The following is a 12277-nucleotide window of genomic DNA, read 5'->3' on the forward strand; positions in this document are numbered from 1 at the left end:
AGGAGTCCCACCCCTGTTGGGAAGGGACGCCCTAGCCTTTTTAAAAGCCAGGGTGACAAATTTACAGTAAGGGCCACTGCCGTACACCCACTCCCACCGATCAGACTGACATGGAAATCATCCGACCCAGTCTGGGTCGAGCAGTGGCCCTTGCCAAAGCCTCGAATGGATGCCCTTCTCGACTTAGTCGACCGCGAACTACGAGGTCATATAGAGCCTTCCACTAGCCCATGGAACACCCCAGTTTTTGTAATACCCAAACGAGCAGGCGAGGGATTTCATCTCCTCCATGACCTGCGTGAAGTAAACAAAAAAATCCAGCCAATGGGTCCTGTTCAAACATTGCTGCCCTTGAACTCTATGATACCGGAAGGAGAATCTTGTGCTGTCCCTGATATTAAAGACTGTTTTTTCTCGATACATCTGCATGAGGAGGACAAGGAGCGGTTTGCTTTTTCCGTTGTATTTCCGATCTCAGTCCAACAGCTGGAAGCGACAGCTGTTGTGTTGGCGTGCGGACTGTTCCCGACATACATCTCAATATAGTAACTGATTCAATGTTCGTGGCCAAGCTTTGCTTAGCCATGTCAGGGCCTGGCGTGTCAACATCTGCAATAGCTCTGATGCTAGAAGAAGCGCTTTTTTCCCGAAAGGGCACTATATCAGTCATCCACATCAACAGCCATATCCCAATCAAAGGGTTCTTCCAATTCGGCAACGACAAAGCAGATGCCGCTGTAAAAGGGTTGTGGACATTAAGAGATGCCCGCCAATTACATGAGTCTCTCCACATCAGAGCTAAAGCACTAGCAAAGAGATGTGGGATTTCGGCCACTGATGAGAAACATATAGTAGCTACATGTCCCCACTGTCAAAAAGCACCATTGTGGTCTAGTGGAATCAACCCCAGAGGTCTTAAAGCCTCTGAGGTGTGGCAGACAGATTTTACGCTCTGTCAATTACTAAAACCTCGAGCATGGCTAGCAGTAACTGTAGACACATACAGCGGGGTGATTGTAGCTACACAACACCTTAAGACCGACGCTAAAGCAACCATCCAACATTGGCTGACAACCATGGCGTGGGTTGGTGTCCCTAATCAGATCAAAACAGACAATGGTCCGAATTTTGTGTCTAAAGCAGTCCAGGCATTCGCTCTGAAAAGGGGTATTACTCTAATACACGGCATCCCATGTAACAGCACAGGACAAGCCATAGTTGAACGGGCAAATCAAACTCTGAAATCTAAATTAGAAGTATTAGCAAAACCAGAAGGTTTTACCAACGCCATTCCCTCAGGGGACCAGGCACGCTTACTACGGACTGCCCTAGTAGCACTAAACCAGTTCCCCAGGGGAGACGAGGTGAATAGCCCTGCCCAGAAGTACTGGGCCACTCGAGCGCTAGAAGAAGGCCCGTTGGTCATGATCAGAAATGAGCTAGGAGGGTGGGAACAAGGGTGGAAATTAGTTCTGACAGGGCGAGGGTATGCTGCGGTCAGAAAAGACAACAGAATTAAGTGGTGTCCACTTAAGTCTATCAAAGCAGACCTTCAGAATAAAACTAATGAAAACTGTGAGTTTTTCTTTGCAGGACCAGATCATCGGACACCCCCGTGTCCCGTACATCCCACCGACGAGAGAAAATGACAAGTCGACAACTGTCCTGACTAAACTTGGGAATCCTGCACCACCCAGATTCGGATAACGACCAAATAGCCTCCAAAAAGGGGGAATGCGATGCCTTTGTATGAACTTGATTCTAGGACTTGTCATTGCAGGAAAGACAGAACCAGATTATAATCACCATCAGCCATTCAAGTGGGTCCTACGGGACCCCATAAGCAGTCGAGTGATAAAGGAGAATATAACAGCGGGTACCCCGACTTTTACGTTTACAGTCAATGATTTATTTCCCGGACTGGGAAAATATAGATCTAAAGTGCCATGGAGGACGTATTGGTGCCCCAGTTCAAACTCAGGAAAAAGCTATTGTAACTATCCAGGATATTATTTTTGTGGATATTGGGGATGTGAGACCATTGTAACGAGTGATAGATGGAAACCAGAAAGAGAGGACAAATTTCTGCGCGTAATGTGGGGGCCAGATAGGTGTGACCCTCCAAAATTTGGGCCTAGTGGCTATTATCTTCAGTCGTCAATCAAAAAAAGTACCTGTACACATTTAAATGTGAGAATTCAAAACCCAGCTGACATGGGCTGGGCAGTGGGGAGAATGTGGTCAGTATTTATACACTCCGACAATACAGACCCGAGGGTAGTGATACAGATTATCAGGATTGTGCTACAAGCACCCCAAGCAATTGGCCCTAACCCGGTTCTTAACCCACAGACACCTATATATAATACTGAAAACAATATTAAAGATGCGACCCCCGACAACACCGAAGCTCCGAATACCTTAGAATTTGACCTGCCTCCTCTATGGAGCCTGATGAATGTAACATATCAGATACTGAACTCTACTAATCCCGCCATGACAACAAACTGTTGGCTTTGTTATGACATAAGGCCCCCTCTTTATGAGGCAGTAGGTATACCCTATGAACCGGAACTCGTTAGCGGGCCCAACCCCATACATTGTGTGTGGAGCTCCAAGGACAACCCAGGAGTCACAATGCAATATGTATCAGGGCGGGGTAGATGTGTCGGCGAAATACCCCTTGAAAAAAGGCCTCTGTGTTTGAACGAGTCCACATCAGAAGAGCTATCGAAAGCTGATTGGCTAGTTCCTGTCAAAAACACCAAATGGATATGTTCAAAATCCGGAATTACCCCATGTGTATCTCTTAAACTGCTCAAAGGAAACCATGAATTTTGAATACAGGTAAGGATTATTCTGAGAATCGTATACCATCCTGAGGAATACGTTTATACTCATCAAACCCTTCCAGCTTCGCATCATATCCAAAAGCGAGAACCCATCACCGCTCTGACTATAGCTACCTTGCTAGTCATAGGGGCCGCAGGGGCAGGAACAGGTATAGCCTCATTAGTCGAACAGAACCAGAAGTTCCAGTCCCTCAGAATTGCAGTGGATGAGGATCTGGCTCACATTGAACCATCGATCAGCGCTTTGGAAAAGTCACTGAGGTCGTTGTCCGAAGTAGTTTTACAAAATCGTAGAGGATTGGATCTCATGTTTTTACAACAAGGCGGGTTATGTGTGGCATCAAGAGAAGAATGTTGTGTGTACGCAGATCACACTGGGGTTGTCAGAGATACAATGGCCAAACTTAGAGAAAGGCTAGAAAAAAGAAAGAGAGACAGGGAAACCCAACAAGGGTGGCTTGAATCGTGGTTTGCCCGTTCACCGTGGTTACGCACCCTGATATCTACCTTGGCAGGGCCGATTGCAGTGATCATCATGGCGCTGATCTTTGGACCCTGTATACTGAATAAGCTCGTGTCATTTGTCAAGAGCCACCTAGAGAAAGTCGACGTTATGCTGCTAGAACGCCATCAACTGCTTTAACTTTTAAGTCCCATTTGGTATTACCCTTAGCTACCTCTAGCTTACCCTAATTCATTCCTTGGTATTATCAATTACCCCTTACCTTCCACCTGACCGCTGTGCCTTATGTTTTTTAGTCAAGTTGATACAATATTCTTTTAATATTTTTACAAACCATAGAATATAAATTAAATTAAGATTTTGATTGTTATATTTTAGCTGATTCAATTATCCATAGGGAGGGGGGAAATGTAGGTAGTTAGGGCTTGGCGGTCGGAAGATGTCGCGCTGTATGGAAATATAGAGCCCCTCTCTGGATAGCCAATAGCGTTTAGCTTATGACGTAAGCAGACGGAAGGGATGTTGTAAACCCAAGCTCTATAATGCCGCGCCACTTATCAATAAACACCATTTTGCCATCCACCACATTGGTGTCCGCGTGCTGATGGACCGAGCAGCCTGGGGTTGGCCGCCGTGCCGTTCCTGAACCAGGTCACCGCGCACCTGCGAAGGCAACAGGGGAATTGAGAGGATGTTAAAAGCCTTGAAAGGGCAAGTTCTAAATGTACCATGCCTGGGAAAACAAAAAGCAGAGTGAAGAAGCATGAGTTATGCCTGAAGAAGTATCTTCACGTACCCCCAAAGACCTTTCCCAGGGCTGACAAAGCCCAGGGGATTACTGTCAAATAGACTTTTTCCAAGTTAATGCAGCAAAACGGGTATCAGTATCTTTTAGTCATGACAGATGCTTTTTCAGGCTGGCTGGAAGCTTTCCCTTGCCGCACCAATAAGAAGTATCATTAGTGTAAGTTCAGACATAATACTGAGATTTGGGGTACGCATAGGACTTTCTTTGGGTGTTGGGGTCCACACTTGGTAGTAGAAGCCCTTCACCTTTTAGCTAAACTAGGATGGGTAAAATGGGATCTCCACACTCCATGGAGACCTCAATCAAGCAGGATAGTAGAAAGAATGAAGCAAAGCCTGAAAGGACAGATGAGTAAAATCTGCCAAGAACCTCAGAGAGAGCAGTCAGATGCTTTTCCCTCACCATTGCTACAGATACAGGATTCAGCGTAAACGGAAGGAGAGACTTTGGAAAGGATACATGGTAAACCTTGCCAGGTGACAGAAATGGGACTGAATCCCAAAATAATAGAAGGAAAACATGGCTTAAAAGAGTATGCTCAGTCTTTAGGAAAGGTCCTGTCCTCTCTCCAGAGGTACGTCACTGTGAGCGCAGATCTGTCCCTGGACGTGCCTGTACATCACTACCAACCCGGAGATTGCGTGTATCTTAGAATGTGGTTGGATGAACCGTTGAAGAGAAGTGAAAGGACCTTTCCAGATTTTTCTCAGCACCTACGCTGCTGTCAAGCTTGAAGGAGTCACTCCATGGACGTGCCATAGCAGGGTTTAACCAGCCACATCACCAGAATGGACTGTCAAGCAACAAAAAACCTTTATGCTTGAAACTACCTCCAGAATCATGAAGTTCTAGGTTCAGGATCTTGCATTATTGCCAGACAGCATATAAGTGAATGACTGAAATGCGACCCCAGATAAGACTGGGCTGTCTACAGGGAAGCTGGAGTCTGCTACTTGTCTCTCCTTTGTAGATATATGTTGAAACCTGTTTTACAGATGTATAGAATTTGGCCTGTGATGTAGTATGCTAAATCCTCAGCTTGGGTGGGATCGGGAGGAGTCATGGACATGGAATACTCATTTGAAAATGATGGAAGGATCGATGAATGTTTTTAAGAAGAGTGATTGTTGGGTTTGTACCCATTTCCCTGAATGTCCTCATGCAGGAATGCCTGTAGCTGGTATCCCCATCCCATTTGGGACCAGTGGGCATAACTTGTGGCTAAGACCAAAATACACTCATTGGAACGAGACTGACCTCCAGACCTGGGCAATACTGAATCCACACTCAGTGTGAAGTGTGTTACTAAAATGAAGCCAAGACACACCAAAATGGAACTCTGCTCTTTGTGGGGCCCTACCCACATTGTGATTGCTCAATGCAATTCATGAAGCTGTCAGAACTAACTAGCAGTAGGTACTGGAACGTTCCACTGGGCACTGGGTGGTGCTGGATATGTGCCAGTGCAGCACAAAAAGCGTTACCACCAAGATGGTTGGGTAGATGTACCACCAAGATGGTGGGATTTTTCCTGATATGACTGACTGAGACACTGGACAACAGTCGGTGGTGAACAACTTACCTGCGGAGATACGGGAAGAATCAACCACCTCTTACAGGGAGACCCACTGTGTTTCACTCTTCTGCTGGGTGGTTTATTCCTTGGCGAGGGGCTGCTGCATTGGGGAAGGCAGTGATAAAGTTATCCACAGGAGTGGAAGAGATGGCCAAGGACACTGCAGGTGCCATAAACTGCACTCTGTACGGCAGAGACAATGGCCGTACGCAAGGGGACAACCCTTGGGTTCTCTTGGTGACTTCCAGCCTTGCCCGTGCCCTTTGCCTTCCATCTCACGCTGTCCTACGCTGTCCCATGGCTGCTGCTTTTCCCCGGCAGGCTGCAGGCACCCATCTGGCTTCCCCACCTTGCTCTCACCCTGCCCTTGCCACACATGCACCGATGTCTGCCCACCCTCACACGCTGTTCCTGCAAACACACACACATGGACTGATCTCACACTCCTTCTGGACGACGTCTCCCACCACAGCACAAGCCCTTGAGTGACATTTCCTCCTCTTGACCTCCAGTCTCCACTTTCCCAGCTGCACTGGGTGGCAGTGCTTCTCCCTCCTGCTCTTCCCTACCTCCAAGGAAAGCTCCACCACCGGGGAAACCACCCTTCAGGGGGGCATCCCGACCCGTCACCCTCCTTGAGGCCTTTCCCCTGACCATGCCACGGCCTCACCGCGCTCTTCCAAGGCTGCGAGCCTTTCAGCTTCTCGCATAGACACGAGCAAGCGGTGTGCCTGCTGCTGTGCTGCCATGTTCTCAGGCAGCAGCGACGTGACAAGCATTTCCCCAGACACTACGGTGAGGATGACCAGCCTGTATTTCTCCCAATTGTCCTTCTTGCTTTTCCTGAACAAAGGCTGGATGTCTGCCTTTTGCCAGGACCCCAGAACCTCCCTGATTGCTCGGACACATTTGAGGGCACCATCCAGAAAGGGTGCCGTGATCAGACAGAGGCACTTGCAATGACCCTGCCCAAGGCAGGTGAGATGAATCTCCCTGGGACAGTGGCCTTTGTTCCTGCAGTCACACACAGGAACGGCGGTGCCCTGGGAGGTGTCCCCACCTCAGCTGGCCTCATGCACTGCTGCCGTGGTTGAACCCCAGCCTCATGCACACAGGGGTGCTCAGAGGCACAAGCCCGTCCCTGGCACGTGCGGAGGCAGAGCACTGCAGCGGGCACAGTGACTGCCTGGCCTCCTGCTGCCCCTGCCAGAGGCTGGCAGCACCTCAGCCCGGGGGTGTCGCGCCCTGCTCGGCACCTCGCGGAGATGGCCCTCGTCATGAGCAATGGGCACGGGGACCTCGGTTCAAGGAAGCACGTTGCAGTGCTGCATTCAGGTGGTCTCCACAAACGCATAACATTTGATGGGGGCCAGAACCGTCACAGAGTGCCCGTTGCCTGCCCCTGCCTGCACTCACAGGACTGCCACGCAGCACTGCGGTGACCAAGCTGCCAGAGCACTCAGGCCTTACACCAAGGCAGGGGGTCAGAAGGGGAGTGTGGAAGTGGAAGGAGGACAGCACTGGAGAGCCAAGTGCTGGTGTTCCCTGGTACTGCTGCCATGCCAGGAATCTTTTCCCCTCCGTCTGTGGATACAGGAACTGTCCCTGCAGCTCCAGAAAGGCCTTGGAAGAAAGAATCAAAGGAAAAATAAAATTGTTTAATGGCCCTTTGGCTTTGTTAGATGAAGAGAGAGCAGGGCACCTTCTGAAAAGAAAATCACAGAAGGAATCAGAATGGGGGCGACACCTTTATCAGAAATGAAATACCATGAGCAACTACAACACATTCAGAAGACAGTCTGGGTCTGTGATGAATTACATTATAAATGCTATTCAAAATTTTATTCCTTCAGAAGAAGATCCAGCTATCAGTTTGCACATTGCACCCTTCAGCTCTTCATTCCTCATGCTGTAGATGAGGGGGTTCATTGCTGGAGGCACCACTGAGTACAGGACTGACACCACCAGGTCCAGGGATGGGGAGGAGATGGAGGGGGGCTTCAGGTAGGCAAACATGGCAGTGCTGAGAAAGAGGGAGACCACGGCCAGGTGAGGGAGGCACGTGGAAAAGGCTTTGTGCCGCCCCTGCTCAGAGGGGATCCTCAGCACAGCCCTGAAGATCTGAACGTAGGACAGCACAATGAAAACAAAACAGCCAAATAATAAAGAGGCACTAGCCACAATTAGCCCCACTTCCCTGAGGTAGGTGTGTGAGCAGGAGAGCTTGAGGATCTGTGGGATTTCACAGAAGACCTGTCCCAGGGCATTGCCTAGGCAGAGCGGCAGTGACAGTGTATTGGCCGTGTGCAGCGCAGCATAGAGAAACCCACTGGCCCAGGCAGCTGCTGCCATGTGGACACAAGCTCTGCTACCCAGCAGGGTCCCGTAGTGCAGGGGCTGGCAGATGGCCACAAAGCGGTCATAGGCCATGATGGTGAGGAGAAAATACTCTGCTGAAAGGAAAAAGACAATCAGGAAGAGCTGTGCAGCACATCCTGAGTAGGAGATGTCCCTGGTGTCCCAGAGGGAGTTGGCCATGGCTTTGGGGACAATAGTGGAGATGGAGCCCAGGTCGAGGAGGGAGAGGTTGAGGAGGAAGAAGTACATGGGGGTGTGCAGGTGGTGGTCGCACACTACGATGGTGATGATGAGGCCGTTGGCCATGAGGGCAGCCAGGTAGATGCCCAGGGAGAGCCAGTAGTGCAAGAGCTGCAGCTCCCGCGTGTCTGCAAATGCCAGGAGGAGGAACTGGGTGATGGAGCTGCTGTTGGACATCTGCTGCCTCTGGGCATATGATCCTGTCACAGGAGAAAAAGACAGTGATAATTTAGGGGAGACTTCTGCAAGCAAAATCAAAGCCATTTCCCACAGACCACCCCCCCGTCAAACACAGACATCCCTCTCTTTTCTCGGAGACCTTCCTGCAGCTGTGTGGCTGCAGCCCTGCTTGGTGCTGGCCGTGTGGGTGATGAAGAGCAGGGCATCTGCCCACGGGCTCTTGACCAGCCAGCCCCACTCTGCAGCAGTGGGTGGGGGCAGGGACCAGTCCCGGTGTTAACTTTGTCCTGTGAAACCAGTGCCAACGCAGAAGGGCTGGTCAGCGTCTGCAGCGCCAGTGCTAAGGAACGGGAAGGGTTTAGGCATTTTAAGGGAGTTTTAGTTATTTTTCACACCTCCCCCCATCTCTCCTGTTAAGTATTCTCGGATGTCAGAAAAGCAGAGCATTTTTGCTGCCCTCAGGTGGAACAGAGTGAGGTCTGTGAGGCAAGAGGATTGCCTGTGGGTGAGGGCACAGTGAGGGGAGGTGGTCTGTCCTGCTGGTTCCCGGTGTCTGTGGGCTTGTACCTTCCTGAGATGAATGGTGGCCACACTCCCATGTTACCCTGAAATACCACAAGGCACTGCTGAGAACAGACTGACCCACCACAGACCAGTAAAGGTTGTAGGCTTTCATCAGAACTCAGCATCCCACCCACAGCAAAGGATACACAGCTCATTTCACCCACCCCAACAGCGTTTTCTCCATCACAGAAACTCTACGCCTCTACGTGGGGCTTTCAGCTCACTAATGGGTGCGAGGGGACAGCTTTCCATTCTGGAGGGCAACACACTGCTTGGAAGGGAACTTCAAGGAGGTAGCCAAGTGCCCTAACAAGAGCATCAGGTTCAGGGAGAACCAGCCCCTTGCCCAGCCCCACATAGGGCATTGCCCACAGCCCCACAGCTGAGAGGAAAGCTGGGACCCTTGTTCCCATGGACACACCTGCAGGAGAGGACCCCCAAGGTCAGAGTGTGACTCTGCAGCTGAAACACCCATCCCCAGAGAGCCTGACAGCAAGAGCAAGAGAATAAAACTAACCCCAAAAGGCAGAGAAAGAAGTAAAATTGCACTGATGGTCTAGGTAAGAGTGTCCAGGGTGAGCGTGCCAGGCACTGAGGGCAGCGTTGCCCTTGCCCAGCTCTGCTCGCCACCTCCCACACACCAACATTGCCGGGCAGCTGCTCTCAGCCCCTGTGCTCTGCAGAGGGACCGGGGCACGTGGCTGCAGAGCTGCACCGTGGCTCTGCTGGAGCTCTGGCTGCAGAGGGGGTGGCTCACACCTCGGGACCCCCAGCCCTGAGGGCAGAGGCTTTGCTGGGGGGAGAGCAGCCAGGGGGATGCCTCAGAGAAAGGGGTCTGCACTGCACATGGTCAGAGAGAGCTTTCTGATTCTCCTTTCAACAACAATTCTGTCTGAAGTTTCCTACCAGTCCTTGCAATATCCTGGATGTCAGGAGATTTTCCTTGTGGGAGGTATCTCCCTGTGCCAGGTCTTTCCCTATCAGTACTCACAGACCACATCTCTGCCTCTGTGCACTGGCCCCGCACAAACGTGCCTCTCTGCAGGGCACTGGCTGGGCGCAGGGTCCTGTCCTCAGGGGGAAAAGGGCAGCTCAGAACGACCCTGATGGCTCCAGCAAAGGTGCTGCTGCTGCTGTTCATAGGCGGAGGAGTGGCTGAGGGCGCTTCAGGAGGCTCCTGGCAGACCTCCTCATCACTCAGAGTTACAGCTGGCAGTCTCAGGGACATCTTCAAACTCGAGATCTCCATTAACTTTTCTGCCTTACCTCTCCTGCCCCCAACAACAGAAAGCTGAAAACACAGATTGAGGAGAGCCCTGGATTTATCATAGCAATCCCTGCGCTGACCTTCGATATGAAAAGTCTCATCCAGACACATTCTGAGGATAACCTATCCTTGTAAGCAGCGCTCAGCCATGCAGCACACTCTCAACAGCAGAGAGATCCTTCCCTCTCGGGGCTCGGTCCATACGCCCCCAGAGCTGTGGGGAGCCCCCCGGCAGGCTGAGAGCTGCCCCTGGCAGGCGGCAGAGCCCCTGCCCCTGCACACAGCCCCCGCGGCTGCAGGGACCCTGCTGGCAAGGACAGCCCTGGGCACCCCTGCCTGCACAGCCACCTTCACAGCCCTGCAGCCGGCCCTGGCACAAGGCAGCCCACATGCCCTGGCCCTCCCACGCTGCAGCAGGGAAGCCCTGCTCTGCAGCACACTGGCCTCCTCCACAGCAAAAGGCTCCCACACGGTCCCACAGGCTGGGGGGGGCCCAGCTGCTGCAGACCCGGCTAGCAACTGCAGAGGCATTGCCCTGCAGCCACACACTTACCCGCTCAAGGGCTCTGCAGATTTCTCCAGCAGGGAGCTCTCAGCAGCCTCCCACCAAGGTCTGCTTTTGAGCTCTCCCTGCCTCCCTCCTCTGCCCCTCTGGGCTCCCTCCAGCTGTCCCTGGGGCTGCAGGGGAACCTGATGGGCAGCAGGATGAGGCAAGCCCTCATGGGCCTTGCCTCACCTGGGGGGACACACTTATTTCCAGCACTGGCAATTCCCTTACTAGAAAAAGTTTTCTGCATGAGCATCAACTTTTGTTAACCCATTACTAGACAGGACACCAGGAAGACTGCAGCAAAGGATCCAAGTACTCCTAACGGAGCGTGTGTGTACGTGTGTGTCTGGTGGTTCTGCAGGCAGGGCAGGGAGGATGTCCTCAGTGCTTCAGTAAGCCCTGCAGAGCCCATTGCAGCACTTCATTGCACAGTCCGAGGGCTCAAGACTCAGCTCTCCTTTGCCCAGGCCACGTCTCTGCTCTGAAGCAAAGCCTTTGCACCCACGGGCTCGGGGACACTTGGTACCAGGTTGCCTTGTGGCCAGGCAGAGCTGGGCTGGTGCCACAGCTGGGGGGCTTCAGCCCAGATGTGCAGCAGTGCCCTCAGCCAGGGGCCCACGCAGAGGCAGCTGGAGCCCGTCCTGTGGCAGACAGAGCTGTGACACTGAGGGAACCAAGTGCCAGGGCAGGTGGCAGAGCTCAGCACAGCTGCTCGGCAAGGACAGCAGCCTCCAACAGGTCCAACATTGAAAATGGAGTTTATGCTTCTGGGGCAATTCCAGGGCACCCGAAGGAGCGTTCCCTCCTTCTGCACAGGCCACAGCCTGCCAGTGTGTGACCTGGGGCCTGCACTCTGCTGCTCTCCTGCCTCGCTCCCCCTGGGAGATGAGACTCCACCGTTTCTTTGCTCCTAGAACCAAGGTGGACACGAATGATGCAGGGTTTCAGATCCAGGGGAGCATCACAGCTGCTGGCCCATCTGGCAGCTGTGCTAGAATGCCGATGCAAAGAACCTGCAGACACCTAAAGGAGCATTGTCACTGTGCTGCCCTGTGACTGTCGGCGGGTGGTTACTTGACCACTGGCTTGCAGGATCCCACCAAGCCTCTGTCTCGCTGCTCCCCTCCTTCTTCACTCACCTTGATGTCTATAGGGTTGTTCTCTCACATAATTCTCACTCCTCTCCCGCTGTGTTTTGTCCTTTCTGCCATAGGGTATCACAGAGGTGCCACTAGAATTGCTTATTGGCTCAGGTTTGGGCAGGGGCTGGTCCATTTTGGAGTCAAATGAAAGTGGCTGTTATGGCCATGGAGTCAGCCCCTGATCTCTTCTCACCTCTGCCAGCCCTACAAACACCTCCAAACCACTCCCAAACCCCTGCCTGCACAGGATCTCTAAATTCCCCAAGAAGATGTCAGG

The 12277-nt window shown here is 52.0% G+C and overlaps 2 protein-coding genes across 4 annotated transcripts in view; both read right to left on the minus strand.

Moving 5' to 3' along the window:
• The window catches only part of LOC308057440 (uncharacterized protein), a 279898-nt gene that overhangs the window by 113866 nt on the left and 153755 nt on the right, over positions 1-12277 (minus strand). The gene's annotated exons all lie outside the window — the stretch shown is intronic.
• LOC308057446 (olfactory receptor 14C36-like) lies at positions 7096-8485 on the minus strand. Its single transcript, XM_080411550.1, has one exon. The coding sequence runs from the start codon at positions 8472-8474 to the stop codon at positions 7533-7535; it is 942 nt and encodes a 313-aa protein (XP_080267676.1). The 5' UTR covers positions 8475-8485; the 3' UTR covers positions 7096-7532.

Source organism: Falco punctatus, assembly GCF_963210335.1.
Source record: "Falco punctatus genome assembly, contig: scaffold_30, whole genome shotgun sequence".
NCBI lineage: Eukaryota > Metazoa > Chordata > Aves > Falconiformes > Falconidae > Falco > Falco punctatus.